At 42.9% G+C, this 17,515-nt stretch overlaps 1 protein-coding gene across 1 annotated transcript in view; it reads right to left on the minus strand.

Moving 5' to 3' along the window:
• ANKDD1B (ankyrin repeat and death domain containing 1B) overlaps positions 1-17,515 on the minus strand; it is a 718,121-nt gene that overhangs the window by 64,265 nt on the left and 636,341 nt on the right. Inside the window, exon 15 of the mRNA XM_085632291.1 lies at positions 1,193-1,324. Coding sequence (XP_085488417.1) covers positions 1,193-1,324 — 132 coding nt within the window. The remainder of the gene's footprint in view (positions 1-1,192; positions 1,325-17,515) is intronic.

A 17,515-nucleotide genomic window follows, 5' to 3' on the forward strand; every position in this document is an offset into this window, starting at 1 on the left:
TTAAGGGGTAGAGCATGGTAGAGGGAAAACAGAGGCTTGCTGCATTAAATATTGGGTAAGGGGAGAAGGCTAAGCAATTTTTCATAAAGGTAGGGATCTCATCATAGTGAAGTAAGGGGGGTGTGTTGTTTATATATGGCCCATATTCTGTCACAAGTTGGGATAGTGGTGACTACAATGGAGAAATATTGAGTCGCACTTCCATGACAGATGGGCATAGCTAGTGGGCACAAGATTGTGATTTACCTGTAGGTAAGAAGAGAGTAGGAGAGAGTCCCAAATTAATTCAATGAATCCTCTACCAAGCATAAAGTCTTCAAAAGCTTCTCTCCAGGAGTGCTGGTCTAACACAGTTCTTTTAATAGTTCTACATGGTACTTGCTGGCGTTGGTGGGAGAATCTGTGTTGTTGGTTACCCTGGAGAAGATCCACCCCTGAATACTCCAGTCAAGTGGTGGAAGCCTTGGGTAACTTGGGTGCAGATTTACTAAGCATTTTCATTGTCCTTACCATCATGCAAGTCAACACAAGTGCTTAAGTGACATCAAGTATGGCTTTGCTTCACTTTTCACCTGCGAAGTAATGCAACACAGCACGTTGCACTGCCTTGCATTACCCTGCACGGAGGCGTTATATCCGTGGAGCATAGGCATTCCCATGTATTTTGATGAAAAACCAGATTTACAAAAGTCTGTAAACCTGGGTTTGTGTAAAAATGGTACGCCTACCAGGCTGGGATAACCAGGAGAAATGTCCTAATTTCTCCTTGTTACTTCCTTTTTGCATGTGTGCTTCATTCTACAGCACACATACACAGAGGCATACGCCTCTAAGGATTGTTTCTGTGCAGAAAGTTATTCCTTCTTGCACAAAAACAATCCTGCCCAAAATGCAGGCACCCTTGTTCCAATGGAACAAGGATGCTCAAGCTGGTGCTATGTAGCCACAAGTGCGCCGGCAGAGAGAGAGATGAACAGTGCCATATCGTTGTAACTATGGCGCAGTGAAAGATGAGTAAATCTGAGATTGTGTCTAGTGGCGATGACCAATTGCCGTCAGCTGGATAGGCCTAAAAATTCTTCAGCGTGAGCATAGTTTGTCTCTTCCAATCTGAATATTTCAAGGACAAGATAATCATGCCTAGAAGCCCATTATGATGTGCATTATGTCTTGAACTGGAAACATGTCTTACCAGCTAGCTGTGGGTATCCTATGCGTACCAGATCTTCATACAGACGCTTGACTGGATTTTGATGAGCCAGAAGAACACCGTTTAACCAGATGAGCAGCAGTCTGTTCCCATGCTCCTTGTAGCTCTTATTTCCTGCACAATAGAGTACTAGAAGGTTAAGCTGGGAAATCACCATCATATCCCAAGTTAAGTAGATTTGGAAAGTTTAAAACACTTTACAAAGTTTATATTGTACGCAAGTTCATGTCAAGAAGATATCTGCACATCAAAACAATATCTCCTTTGTGAATCTAAGTGTCAATTAGGTATTTGTTGCTGATCTTCTGATACAACGCTCTATTTCACGGAGTTACCCAGTCACGTGATGTAGTAGAGTATTGCAAATCAATAAAATCACCAATGCAAGTTATGTTTATCCATGGAACAAGGTGTGTGCGTGCAATAATATAACCTCTTCTCATAGAAACCCCTTCACACCCCACCAAACTGTTTTCTTGTATCCATAGGTGGGAGGGCATGGTGCCAACTAGTACAGGAGAAGAGAAGAGACATGATACCTGCGTCCGAGAAAAAAAGAGTTGGGGACAGATTTACCTATTTGTCACATAACACAGTGCAGCAATACAATGTGTTGTGCATGGGGAAAAACAGTGCAACGTCATATCTTCTATCATTGGCCTGCTGCTGGATGCGTCTCCAGCACTGGTTCTATAATTAGGCTTTGTTCCACATGGTACAGTCACACATTACGGTGGAAAGGTGAGTGTGTGCTCTCTAGCTCAGGATTTGCAATGTAAATATGCAAGCCAAGTGTAAGTTCATTAAGTACATCAGTACAATAGGTAAAGTGAAATATCTCAGTTCATTGATATGCAATAGAATATGAGGGGAGCTTTCTTTTGCTGCTACTGATATTTGCGGACGGAGTAATTCTTGGCATTTCATAATAGGAGGTGGGCTGTCTAAGGATGCTGTGCTGCCCGGCCCGGCCCCGTTAACCTGCTGCTATATTGGGTTTCATCTCCACAACATCCGGGGCAAGGACTACAGCCCCCAGGGTGCACCAGGCAATCTCCAGTTGCCGCGAGTGAGGGGGAGGCGTGGCCATCGCGCTTAAAGCGCTGCCTCTCCCCCCGTGGCACGGGACGCGTGCGGGACGAAGCCCGGACCAAGGGCGGGCCCGTCTGAGTCCGTCCGAGACCGGCTGAGACTGGACTGGGCCACCCCCCTAAAAATTCAAGTTGCAAGTGCATACCTGTAGTGTTTTATTTTGTGGTGTTCGCTTACTGAACTTGACTTAACATGAACAGGCGGAAAGTGGGCCCTGGGGTTGTGGGTACTTTGGATGCATTTCTCTTGAGGGCGGAATCTGCTCTGATACATGAAATACAGCTTACTGAACGCAGATTATCGCTAGAGCCACTGCAACCCTTGGTCAGTCATGTGTCATCGACCCCCCCAGAGAGTACCGTTGGTAACAGCGCTGCCCTATCGAGCAGGTCCATTATTTCACCCACCTTGCTCCCAATGAATTCAGAAACTGCGGATACGGGTAACGTATCATCAGCCCCAGTCCCCTCCATTACCACGGTAAATATGAGAAGCCATAAAACGAGGCAGCCTCAAAGTGGGGTCCCACCCTAAAAAAAAAGGAAACTCCGGGCTCCTCCCAAGCCCAGAAAATTGGCATCTAAACCTAGTACACGGAAGATGGGTGAAAATGGGCGCGAAGACAGTATCAACGACAGCACATCCCCCAATAACACAAGTACGATTCTTGACACACCCGTTGTAGAAGCTTTAACCACCTGCACGCCTGGGAATGATCTCCTCACTCAGATTGGCAACAAACTCGTGGCCATGATCAACCCACTACTGGACAAATTGACCCAGATAGAGGGTAGGCTGACAAAAATAGAGCAGACTTTATCCAGTGTCAAGATAACCAACACCCATTCCAATGAGGGACAGGGAGAAGGATTGGTTGCCCAGAATGATAACCGAATATGCACCAGGGTACGTGATGCCACTCTGCTATACCCCGCCCCAGCCACAGTGCCAACCAGGTCCAATCAACTTCTGAATAACACTAAAAGCGGTAGTAGTTCGAATTGCCCTTCACTTGTTGGGGATGGGCGTCCCAGCGTGTCATTGAGTAGGAGTACCAGCTTCACCCCGAACAATCACAACACGCTGCATTTGTCCCCGGAAGCAACACCTTACACGGTGGTCCTAGCTAATGTTCCAGTCACCCAGCCCGCGGCACAGGAACACTGGTCCTCATTGAGGAATAGGGCATTACACCTCCTGACAGCAAGGACAGGCATCAAGCATGAGCTATTTTCCAACTTTAAAATGGTTCATAGGGTACCATGGATTGGTAGTTCATATAAATCTCTACCAGGGGATTGTGTGGTGTTAAGCTTTGGCTCCCCAGGGTTGGTCCAACATATTCTAGATAGGGCGGGCTATTTACAATTTAAGGAGAGGTATATCAACATCTTTCCTTTGGGGTTTTTCTACCATCCAACCTCAAACCAAAGGGTCATAAACGCGGGATAGGTGCAATCAGCCGAGTTATGCAATCCCCACATTCAACCACTCTCTGGAAGATGTAGACTGACTTGGACTTGGTACCGACCGACTACTTCAAGGTACAAATAATTGTATGGGTGCTTCGAAGGATGGGACTGCATTCTATCATCCCTCCACTAAAACGTCTACCCTAAATGGGAATAACAATCACATAGAGAATGGGCACGAGGAGATTACCTTAGCCAGGGCAGGAAATGTAGAAGAAGGAGTGTCCCAGAGAAGTGTAGCAGATGAGGACCGCTCAGTCTTTCTGCCCTTTTTCTAGCCCCAAGTAGAGATTATCGAGTTTAGAGATGGAATTATCCAAGGGGCAAGGGACTACACTGTTAAATCCAACCCCCCTGATGTATTTAAAACGTCACTACTTGGACATGGCCAACCCAATCTCATATTGGCAAGTTGGAATATTGCTGGTCTTTCCACCAAAACCCACTCCTCCGAATGGTCAACATTTATTGATAAATACGATGTCTGGGCTTTTCAAGAAACCTGGGCGCTTGACCAAATTTGTCACCCAGGTTTTTTATTTTTTTTTAAACCTGCACAGAAGGGACAAAGGGGTAGACCCAAAGGGGGTCTAGTTATTTGGGTTACACAGAACGCGGAATATATAGTAGAAGAAATAAAGATAGATAGTGGGGACCTCATGGCCATAAGATTGCGGATGGGTAAGGTTCTGAACGTACTGCTCATTAATGTATACGTAAGAGGGACACCTGGAGGCAAAGAATCAAGTACAGTTACGATACTGGATGGGGTTTTGGATAGGTACAGGGGACGTAGTAGCCTGATTATTGTGGGGGACTTTAATTGCAACTTCGAGCCCCTTGAGAGTGAAGATGGCAATCTGAGTAGTGAGGAGGATGTACAATGGGATATCCCGTTGCTTGATCTTCCACCCATCAAAAAGTGGATGGAACTGGCACTACAGCTGAAAGGGCTGTGCCTAGAACGGGGCTTAAGGGAAGCGAATGGGAGGTCACGGTCTGACAGGAGGGGTACACACACCTTTAATAATGGCACGAGAAGCAGTAGGATTGATTATATCTTCCTTAGCTTGGAACTATGGTCATCCTTACAGGACATAGAAGTTTATGATCGGCTCGAAAGTGACCATAACCCCTTAGTATTGACTATGCAGGTCCCAGGCCTACATAATCACGAATCTCAGGAAATAGTAAAAGCCGTAGCAGAAGTGGAGTCTACCAATGATTGCAGGAGAGTCAAATGGGTCAGGGTTGCAGCCAATGAAGGGCACCTAAAACAGATGGAGGCACTGGTTGAGTGTTCCCTTTTAACTAACCAAAATTGTGACACTCAAGAGGACATCAACTCAGTTATATTGCAGGTCCACAATGACTTGTTCTCCAAACCTAAACCTTTTTTTGTAAAAAAAGCTAAAGAAATTGGCAAGGAAGTTAAGTCCAAAGGCAGCCCCATGGTACAACAAACTATGTAGAGAGGCATACAGGAGATTAGCGAGAGCAATCAGACTAAGGAAAAAGGAAGAGATTAGAGTGGCAAGGGCTGGATATAAGCAAATTCTATTATGAGCCAAACAGGAGTGGGATGACCAACATTGGCAAAACCTGCTTAGCGCTAGCCAGGAAAAAAATATGGCTAATTTCTGGCACCTTGTTAAATGGGGTAATGATATTTTGAAACCACTTCCCATTAATCACGTTGCACCGGAAGCGCAGACCTCTCATTTTGAGGCCCAGTTTGCTGTTCGCAGCGATCACACAGCCCAATTCCCAAAGCCTAATCCTATTACTACCTTGCACATTTCCATACAAGAGGTCGAAAAAGCCCTCAAACAGATTCCTAAAGGTAGGGCACCTGGATTGGACCGCATTCCAGCGGACCTGTTCATGCACAATAGTGATAAGTGGGTGAGTTACATTCAGACCCTAGCTAATGCTATAGCAAGTGGAGCCCCCACCCCGGAGACGTGGTCAGGAGCTGAGATCATCCCGATCTTTAAGAAAGGAGATCGATCGAAACCTGGCAATTATAGGCCCATAAGCCTTATTGATTGTATTCAAAAGATCTTTGCCAGGTTGGTATTAAGCAGAATCCAGACATGGATGGATGAAACAGGCCTTTTATCATCCATGCAGGCTGGGTTTCGGGCGCATACAGGCACTATTGATCAAGTCCTCAGGTTTGCGATCATCTACTGGAGGGTGGTAACCTTAGGGGGCGGCACGCTATTTGCAGCCTTTATCGACTTAAAATCGGCTTTCGATTTGGTGCCCGAGATAAAATGTGGAGTACCTTTTATGACATGGGGATGCCGCCAGAATTGCTGGCCGTCCTAATCACCCTGCATAATTCTAACTTTGCTCAGGTGCGCTGGGGTGTGAATGGGGAAGTCACGAACACGTTTCCCATCACCAAGGGGGTACGTCAAGGGTGTGTGCTTGCCCTGGCCCTGTTCTCCTAGTTCTCCCTCTTTATTAACAGGGTCGTGAAATACTATTCTAATCACCCAACAGATGCTCCATTTATAGCTGGTCAGAAAATACCATTGTTAATGTTCGCGGACGACACTTTAATACTATCAAAGACACAGAGAGGGCTGCAATTAGCCCTCACAAGGTTTGAGGAGTTTTGCCGTGACCATGACCTCGAGGTCAATGTGGAGAAAACAAAGTTCATGGTTCTCCACAACCGAAAGGCCATTAAAGGGAGGGTTTTTATGAACAATGTACAGCTAGAGCAAACTGAAGTTTTTACATATTTAGGAGTTACCCTTGAAAGTAAATTGAAATGGAAACCCCAGATCAACAAGTTGGCTCTCAAACAACTGCTTGTGAAGGAGCAGACACTGTCCCATACAAAACCTGTGGCTCCTGTACTGAAGATTTATAATTCCAAAATTAGTACCTCAGTACTTTATGGGGCAGAGCTATGGGGCTTTTCAGATTTAACACCACTGAGTGTAGCCCAGAACAAGTTTATGAGAACTCTGCTTTCCCTACCTCCATCAACCTCCCTGCTGCCCCTTTATCTTGATTTGGGTTGTAACCAGTTAGAGGATATTGCTCGTTTTAGACCAGTGGCATTATGGAGAAGATTATGGGCTACTCCCGAACTGTCCATGTATGCCCGGGCTCTGCTAGAAATCAGGCAGGCTGACACCTCATGTACGATTTCTTAGCTGACTAAGATTAAAACCACCTCGAGCGACATGGGGATGCATGTTTTATGGGAAAACCCTGAAGTGAACCCCCTTCAATCAAAAAAAGAGTTTAAGACAGCCGATTGGGACATGGTTAGGATGAAACGTTTTTCGTCCATCACGAGTCCAACTCTGACGAGGGATTTCCTGGAGAGGAAATATGAGTACCATTACGAACCCTATTGGGATTATATCACAGTACCACTTGACAGGAAACTGTACCACCAATACAGAGTGGGCTCACTGCCAATAAAGACCTTCACCTGCAAATGGCACCCCCAGAATGATGATAAATGTAACACATGTCCATCGCAGCGGGAAACCATAGCTCACGTTTTTTTTGTCTGTCCAGCCTACAAAGCTCCTCACCTTGGTACCGGGGAGGGTACAGAGGCATTAAGGATTTTAAAGACAGACACAAGCGAGCCTATAATAATTGCCCTAGCAAAATTTTTAGGCTGGATGTGGGCTACCCGCAGTAAAATTGTTAAGGCTCGGGATTTAGCCAATATGTAATGGGATAACCCCATTATAACTAGGCCATTGCAGTTATTTATTTTATTTATTTTTAAACACGTTAGTCTTCGGTACGATTTTAATTATGTTTTTATGTAAGTGATTTTATATTTTCCTGGTTTTTTTTTTATTTGGAAATATTAATTCATAGCAGGATGGATCAACTTATGGTTTTATGTGAAATTTTTATATTGGTTTTTATCAATCTCAAAATATTTGTATGATTGGGTTGCAATATTTTTTAGTCTGTGATGGAATCTTTTATAACATGAGTTTATCGATGTACTGCTGTCTTTAATGATTTGAAATAAAGACTAAATAAACGTAATCAAACGAAATGTCTCAGTTCATTGAGATGCAATAGAATATGATACAGAATAATATAAAAGGAAACAGAATATCCATAATGAAACTTTCCTTTTCTCTTCAAAACATATCTTAAATAAAGGTTCATGTAACAAGGGTCTCTAATTTGGGAGCATAGAAGGTGTCAGTATGATCAGACTTCAGTAAAAGTCTTAGAAAAAGGAAATAAGTGCTTAGCATAAAGCTTCACTTGTAAGAATATGGCAAACAGAGAGATCTGTAACTCTCAAAGGCTAGAGGGAATCTGCTGTGAATCGAACTGTGTGAACACCAACTTAAAAGTAACAGGAGCTGCAGAAACATGCTAATCTGCTTTTCACGCCACCAACGACCAATTAAAACATTACTTGAGTGCATCTGCAACATAACTAAATTCCCAATGCATCAAACTGGGACTGTGGTTCTCAAACTTGAAAATCTTGCAATCCTCATATATGATGAACACAAAGCTTCTTTTCTCCATTGTTTCTCCACGTTTACTGCCAAGTTTCCCTCCAGGCCTCTCTATCAGCAGTCTAATACAGACAACAAACTTTTATCTAACTAACAAAATAATAAACAAGCAAGAAAAGAAAAACATGATAGCAAGCAAAATGCATTTCAACTGAGGCCTGGAGTCAGGCTAAATTTAATTAAGCTGTACATGCACATGTGGAACTTGAAAGATAAATGAGCAAAAGATTACATGTTTACATATGTAAATACAACTTGAAGTGTAAGTGTAAAAACGTGAATAAAGAATACATGCTTTCATGTTAAACTTAACTTTAGTGCACATGTATATAAATATCTAGTCTCTACAGTGAATACATTTCATTATTACGTTTTAATGCTTCACACACACATTAATGAAGTTAGGCGCACAGTGACTATAATGTCAAATGTACATATATGGTGCTCTAGCATGAACCATCCAAGAAACGCCTCTTTAATGCAAAGCGACGCAAAACGGTGCAAAATCGCTTTTTGCGCTGAGAAAGGCCACCTTTCCAGCAGCAAAATGCATTTGCTCTGGAAAGTAAATACCAGTGCATTCGTTTGCACCAGTTTCCAGTGGTGTGAAGCCTTTGTAAACCAGGGTCTAGAAGAAGGAATGTAATAATGAAATATGGATGTCTGGAGGAGCAATATAAACCTCAGACATGTCAGCTCATCTACATTACTTTTACCTTGTATTTGTGCATAAAACATTCGTACACGAATTTCTGCATTCTATGATTCTTGTCTTTATTAACAAACAAATCACTTCTTGATGGGCAGCCCCTTGGAAGGGCCGCTTCCAGTGCTTAAATTGTAAATTAATCAATATAGAAAGAAGAATATGTGCAGGGTCTCAAAGTTCTTGTTAGGAGCTCATGCCAGTGCTTCCGAATGCCAGGCTTGTCTTGTACCAAGGCTATCACACTGTCTAGTCTTGATTCCAACCTCATGCTTCTTTCTGCCACCACCCTACATTTCCGCTCCCTTTATTTCATCTGTGCAGGTATTTATTTTCTTAGCTGCTATCTCTCCTTGTCACCGCTTTCCTATTTTTCACTATTTATTCCTTGCTTTTTTGCTTGTCTCTCTTGCTCTGGATGAAAGTCTGATAAAGAAGAATATCTCCCAGTTTCCAAAAATGAGTACTGGTGACCACCACCTGCAACCACCAATATAGATGAAGCACTGGCCGCCTCTCCAGTCACCAGTGGTAAATTAATAATATTGACAACAGGAGCTACAAACACAAAAGTTAAAGTCCTGGTCAAAGCCCTAGTAGCCTTCAGGCCAAGACTGGAAACCAAAATAAACTCAAGAAAAAATACTGTAACTAGCCCAATAGTGGACTGCGGGAGGCCACAACTACAATGGGGCCACTGATGCAAAGCTGGAACATGGCAGCCACAGAATGGCCAGACCATCCCCGGTCTCCTGCGTATTTAGATACTGCTCTTGTCTTGATGTTGGGTTCATATCTTTCTCATAGGAGAAGGGCAATTCGACCCTCCAAGGAGTTGTTAATCTGCTTCATCCTAGAGGTGCAAAATGGTCCGGTATAGTACAAATGATGTGAGCTGCTGTGAGTGCCCGACAATCCTTTGTACCGTGTACCACTTGAGTTGGATGAACCAGGCTCCAAACACCTGACTGCTGTTCCAAGTGAAGTCATTTTCCTGGCTACGAATCAGGGGGCGCAAATCTCGTTGTCTCAGACATGAATTGGTAGCCCTAAGTAATGTAATCTCACAAATAGAAGAGGGATAATAACACTGCGTAAAGGTGGATGAGTGTAAGGGAAATGCACCAAATTAGTAAAACTGTCACACACAGCAAGCTGTGTCATGCTTCATCATGGGGCTGCTAACACACCTCTGCACCAGCCCAACGCTGGAGGTGGAGCAATAGGGAGGGGAGAATACAACATACAGTGTAAGATCACAGGTGAGAAAAGGTGCAGAAAAAGTGATATAAAACTGGTATCAGGGAATCCTTATCATAGTTTTAATATTAGGTACCCTGTCCAGGTTTAAAACAAAAAATGTGGATGCTGGGTTGGGGAGTTTATAATGAGACACCAACCCCTCCACTCTGCAAAAGTGTTGACATGTTTCAGCCGGCAAAAGTGATACCCCGGCTTTCTTCAGGACTCACACCACTGTGATCCCTGGGTGTTCACCCTCCCTCCTTTAAATACAGAAGTCACCTTTAGTAAAGCCCCTCACTCTTGGAGAGGAACCGAGTTTATTACATTTTCAAACTTGAACTGGCGGGGGAGTGAGAACAGCTCCCTGTTAGCACTCTTGCTTTCGAGGTCAGCTGTCGCCTGACGAAGTACGTCTCTCCCTGTCCGCCGCGTAGCCTTAAGTAATGTCCTGGCCTGGCACACCCACTAACAAATTTCCCCAAAGACTACTGGTGGATCAGGTGCTCTTATATCTCCAGCACTAGGTCTTCTGTGGGTGACAGCAGTAGGAGGGGAATCACTCGGTCAATGGCTAGGGACCAACCTTATACTCACATATCCAGGCCCTGGTTCTCCAAAGAATCTGTCACTTTGGGTCAGTCACAGGCTGGATCCCTCTGACAGAATCACCTTGTGTCCCTCTGCTGTCCCCATGAGAGATGGTCAAAGCCTGAGGCCTCAGAGTACAAGGTGGGAAATAGCAAAGCTTGCCGCTTTGGTTCTTTACGGTGGAACTATGCCCCCTGATTAAAAGAAATCCCCACCATGAGAAGAAATAACCAGCTTCTTATTTTCCTCCCTCCCTCGTGTGGCAATTGGGCTTAAAATTCCAGTTTGCAGCAGGGCTACGGTGTTGGAGACCTAACTTTATTGGCTAAATTTCTTTTGTGAGGACAGCTTGAAACATCTCTGATAAAGGCTTTATATAGCGGTCCATGGAAGATTATGCTTCACAGTGCAAAGCCCCTGAAGGCACAACTGGAGGTGTCAAACCTGAACGCCCCTTGCAGCATTGATCCACTGCAGGGGTGGATTTAGCACTGGCAATCCCATACTCATCACCTTTTTACCAGTGGAGGAGACACGTGCTTGAACATTTTTTTCTGGGTCGAAACCAGGACCCACATGCAATCTGGGCTTCTCAGAAACAACAGGGAGGGATGCAGCCTGCTCCTTGACAAAGACACAGACCACCCGGTGATAGAAATTCCCGACACTTCTCACAGTCACATCAAAGTGTAACTTTTCAATTTGTTGGTTTCTCCTGAACATGTAATCAGCAGTTAAATGATTCCCTTGAACTTGAAACTGACTATGTAAAAGCAACAGTGCTTCCAAGGGGGCTGAGATAATTGAAACCCCAGTAGCTGGGGAGAATGCAGAAAAAGGGTCAAATGTAGTTAAAGTGTTAACCAATACTCATGAAGGAGGGAATGTGCAGACTAATATCATCCGGTCTGCAGCAATGGGGGAAGATCTAGCGGCCGTGCTCTTATATAGGGGCCGCAGAACTTAAGGGACCGCCAAAGTTGAACAGCCTGAAGGAAGTCTAACCTCAGCAATTTGACTCATGAAACTAAAGAAAACTACCCTTCCCAAATCAATTCTATCTACTGGTGCGGGCCCTTTCTCAGTAAATACTGAATCATCTGAGGTTGCTGAGATTTCTTTTTGTTATCTGACAGCTCAGAGCATGGCAAACAGAATCAGACGAAGAAGGTGTAAACTTAGATAATCTGGTCATTAAATAAAAGACTTGTTGAACAAGTTAATCTCCCAGAATCAGATCCTAGCTCCCAAATAGACGAGGCGTTTTCCTATAGCATCACGTTGCTAAAGATCTCACACTTAGGGGCATGTTTACAAGGCCATAGCGTTGGTAAAAGGGATGCTCTGGAGGTGCTATGCTCTGCTCCATATTTATAAAGCGGCGCTAAGCCACCTTGAGTGGCTTAATGCCGCCTTGTAAATACGGTCCCTTTTCACTCATCACTTTGCATGAAGGGGGTGTGCAATGGGTGTTGCTGTGGGTTTTGACGCTGCCCCAGATTTACAGGAATCTGTAAATCTGAGGTTGCGCCAAAAATGAAAGTCAGTGAAAAGCAGATGATAGAGTGGTGCAACTTTTATTTCTCCTCGTCGTTTGTTCTTTCTGTGTGTGCTGCATTCTGCAGCACACATAGGAGCAGAACGCCATCAATGATTGTTTTTGCACAGGAGGATGTCCCTTGCTGCACAAAAACAATAATTCATTAATGGCGATTTGCTACTTCAATGTGTGCTGCTTTCTGCAGGAAATAGCAAATCGCCATCATTGGTTGTTTATGTGCAGGAAGGGATACCTTCCTGCACAAAAATAATCATTCCTGCAACCTCTGCACCCTTGCAAAATGGAGCAAGGGCATCACGTTGCTAAAGAGCTCACACTTAGGGGCATGTTTACAAGGCCAGAGCTTTGGTAAAAGTGACGCTCTGGAGGTGCTATGCTCTGCTCCATATTTACAAAGCGGCGCTAAGCCACTTTGAGTGGCTTAATGCCGCCTTGTAAATACGGTCCCTTTTCACTCATCACTTTGCATGAAGGGGGTGTGCAATGGATGTTGCTGTGGGTTTTGACGCTGCCCCAGATTTACAAGAATCTGTAAATCTGAGGTTGCGCCAAAAATGAAAGTCAGTGAAAAGCAGATGTTAGAGTGGTGCAACTTTTATTTCTCCTCGTCGTTTGCTCTTTCTGTGTGTGCTGCATTCTGCAGCACACATAGGAGCAGAACACCATCAATGATTGTTTTTGCACAGGAGGGTGTCCCTTGCTGCACAAAAACAATCATTCATTAATGGCGATTTGCTACTTCAATGTGTGCTGCTTTCTGCAGCACACTTAGAAATAGCAAATCGCCATCGTTGGTTGTTTATGTGCAGGAAGGGCTACCATTTGCAATCTATATGGTACTAATAATAATGACAAATGAGTATTCCAAAAACTGCTACTTGAACTTTCTTTATGGAAAGGACTATTCATAATTTGTGGAGTATTAATTTGACAGGACAGTTGGGCGAGGTTTTGACTAATTCCTACAATACTATTCAAATTCAATACTCCTGGCCCGTGCTTCAGCAAATCATTAATTCACTGGCATTGGCCCACCCACAAAAGTGAGGTACTGTTCTCAATGGGATACGCGTGTTGAACTTAGGCTGGTAGAAAATGTGTGGCTCTCTGCAGATTCCAGAATCTTTCGTCACAGAACTATGAGGGAAGTGTGTGGGCTTTTTTTTACCAAAGTTTAACGTTTGCAAGGGCTTCTGGGTAAAATTAGCTGGGGAGAACCACACACCCTGGACTCCCCTCATTGTCTAGTTATCAAAAATGTGCAGATTTTCTAGGTTTTCCTAGGTGCCAGCTAACTCAGTGCCCAAAACCAACAGCTACCTACATTGCAAAAAGGGGTCAGTTGTCAGTGCAAAAAATGTGATGTGTCTATGTTGCATTTGGACCCTGTACTGTCGTAGGCACTAGGCTTACCCACACAAGTGAGGTAGCTTTTTTATCGGGAGAATTGGAGGAATACTGGGTTGAAGGACGTTTGTGGCTCCCTGCAGACTCCAGAATGTTCCATCACAGAAATCTGAGGAAACTGTTTTTTGTAGTCAAAGTGTGGGGTTTGTAACGGATTATAGGTGAAAACAACCCGGGAAAGAGCCAGGCAAGTCCCCTAAGTGTCCAGTTTTCAAAATGTACAGGTTTGCTAGGTTTCTCCAAGTGCTAGCTGATCTAGGGCCCAAAGTCTACAGCTACTCACATTATGAAAAAAGGGCAGTTTTCAGTGGAAAAATGTGATGCATCCCTGTTGCGTTTTGGCCTGGTTCCTGTCACAGGCACTAGTGAGGTCCCATTTTTAATTGGATTTTGCTGCATTGGTGCATTCTAAATATAAACCAGTGTGTAAGAAAGAAGACCTTTTGAAAAGTGCCCTCCACAAATTCAGAGATGTACAAATAACCACTGCTCCTAAACTCCATATCTTGTGCCTATTTCAGAAATATAAAGGTCTGATACCCATTTTTCACTCTACATATTTCACCATATGAACTGCTTTTTACTCAGTACATAAGGAAAAACCACTGTATGGTGCAGCTCAGTTATTGGCTCTAGGTATTTCGAGTTCTTGGAGAACCTACAAACCCTATATATGCCAGCAACCAGAAGGGTCTAGCAAACGTAATGGTATATTGCTTCTGTGAATCGGCAATTATGACAAAAAGTTAGAGATGAAAATTTCACAAATGGCAGTTTTTTCTCTTCATTTTCAATATGTCTTTATTTAAAAAATATATTCAGGAAAACCTTGAGGGATCTATACAGATGACCCTTTTCTCAATCCAGAATTTTGTCTAATTTTTTAAATATATACCCTCCAGGATCACTCAATGACTTCCCACTGGTTTCACCACAAACTGGAAGTAGGTTGAAAGCACACAAAATAGGAAAAATGGACTACATCATTGAAAAATGGCAAAACTGTGGTACAAAAATTAGGTTTTTTGATTCAGCACTGCATGTTCCTGAAAGCTGGGAAGATGGTGACTTTAGAACAGCAAACCTTCTGTTGTTGCAATTTTTAGGGAAAAAACAGACACCTTTTTGTGGAGTACATCCCTTTTTCCCCCGACATTTAGCTATATTTTGGCCGTTTTCCCAGTCCCCTCCAGGGCAATCCAAAAAGCATGGGTACCATTAAAATCCTCAGGATGTTGGAAAAAGGGCCGCACATTTGGCGTGGATACTTTATGTGGAAAAAAAGTTATGGAGCCCTAAGCAAAAACGACCCCAAATAGACAAAAAAAGGGCTCAGCATTGTGTGTGGGGGGGAGGGCAGCAGTTAAGGGGTTAAAAGGAACGTTTGGGGTAGAGTAAACCACAACACTTTTCAAAGTCAAATCAGGTACTTCCAGAATAATGAAAGTGTTGGCAGGGCTTTTGCCTCTTAAAAATAAAGAACAGTTTACAAAAAATGCCTCGCATGGTCAAACAATTCATGATCCAAATATGATCTTAGCTACGTTCTGAGATCATTGCACCTCACTTTATTGTGATGGTGTAACAGCAGATATCAGTCATATAGAATCATATTTAGCTGCAATTACTCTCCCTAATCTTATTGACACTGAGTGATGGAACCAGCAATGACTAAACAAGAGATAATAAACACAATTAAACATTTACCTAACAGCAAGGCTCCTGGTCTAGATTCTATTCAATCAGAAATGTATAAAGGATTTCTAAAGTTTTACTATAATTTTTATCGAGGCTATCCAACTCATTCAATTTAGGAAATCCATCACATCAATCTTAGACACTAACGCATATTGCTATTCTTTTTAAAGATAAAGATCCATGGTTCTGTGGATCAAATAAACCAATCTCAAATTCTTATACAAACACTTACACTAAAGTTTCGCTAGCAGAATTGTACCTTGTAATGAGGAACAGGTTGACCCCAACCAGAATGGATTTGTTCCATCTTGACATACAACTAGGCACGTGGATCTTGCTAATACCATACTTAATATTGCTAGAGTCATGGGGAACACAAAGGCAGTGATTATGCTTGATGCCAAAAAGGCTTAAAACTGGTTCTCCTGGCCTTTTCTGTGGCAAGCTTTACATTGTTTTAGTTTCAGACCCATCTTTATCTGAAAAATGTATTCTGTGTACGAGGGTTAAAAAGCCGAGGTGGCATGTATGGGGGTTATGTCAGCCAGTCTTCCTATTGTTAGATGAACATGGCAGGAATGCCCTCTGTCCCTTATTTGCTTGCCCTCTATCTCAAATCATACCTTGAATATTTGAAATTGAATACAAACATCCATGAATATTTAACTAGCAGCATAGTCAATATCAATACCTCATCTGGAATAGAGCAGGAGGCAAACAAATCTAGGATGATGTCCTGGTATCACCTTAATCAAGATAAGACTCAAATACTGTTTAAGAGAATTCTTGTGTAGATACCTGATATATGTCTCAAGCTACCAATGCAGAGGTTAGGATAATCCCGTTTAATTATGATTCTGTGTATAAAAAGACCACAGCATCTTGAAGAGATGGAACAGATTAGAATGGGGTATCAAAGGAAGTAATGTAATCAACAAGACTATTTTTCATAGTTTTGTGTTCTTGTTCAGAGCACTACAATTATTTGGTCCAGCTATGTGTTTTGCAAAATTTAACACTGCTATATCTCAGTTTAAATGGCAATATATAAAGCCACACAGGGCAGTTCGCTTCGCAAAACTTCCTCTCTCTCGGTGAGGATGGTCTCTCCCTTGCTTTAAGTTTTATTACTGGGCAGCAGTCTCGACTACCTCAATTATAAAAATATTACTGAAGCATATTCATACTGAAGCATATTCATAAAAAATGTTTGTCTTTACATAGGTGTTTTCTTCCCTCATAGTTTAAAATACCGCTGTTCAAGACCTCCCCTGTTCGTGCAAAAGTTTGGAAGCAATTACACAATATTTACGCCTTTCTGAAAATAATCGATATACCTCTCTTTGGCACAATCCATTATTTCCAGACTCTGCGCACAATGCTTTTGTGTCTTATGAACCACGCCCTGCACTCAGACATTTGGATCAATTATATGATGGATCTATTTTCCTTTCTTTTCCTTTCTTTGAATTCTATAATTACATAATATCATGTCCCAATCCGAGAATTCTTTAAATATCTACAGATTTGGGTTTTCTTTACGAGGGTTTGCACGCTGCTCTGCTCACCATGCTAGCGGGATTGATGTATGACTATCTGCTGTTTAGGACATAGAATATACAGTGCAAGCCCATGTCAGACATTGATATAAATACTAATGCTACATCTGGATAGAACTGCAGAATCCCTTTTGTGGGCGAAAGGATGGTTGAACTGCAGTATCTGGCGATGGATATGACCTGATTAAGGAGAACTGGGAATCTTGCATTGAGAGTATTGCAAGAACTGATCTCAGAGCTTTTAGTAGACCTGGGCCCCAAGCTCTGCCAGCCTTAGGATCAGTATGGTTCAGCTGCTTACATTCAAAGGCACAAATTTAATCTGTGCCTAATGCATATCCAAATACCTAGGAATATTGCAACTTAGACAAAGGGATTCCGGCAAAGGTTTTAAATGATTTTTCAGGGAAAAGGGGAAAACCTCAGTTCTCAACAAGTTAAGCCA

This window comes from Triturus cristatus, chromosome 2_1 (genome assembly GCF_964204655.1).
Source record: "Triturus cristatus chromosome 2_1, aTriCri1.1, whole genome shotgun sequence".
Classification (NCBI taxonomy): Eukaryota; Metazoa; Chordata; class Amphibia; order Caudata; family Salamandridae; genus Triturus; species Triturus cristatus.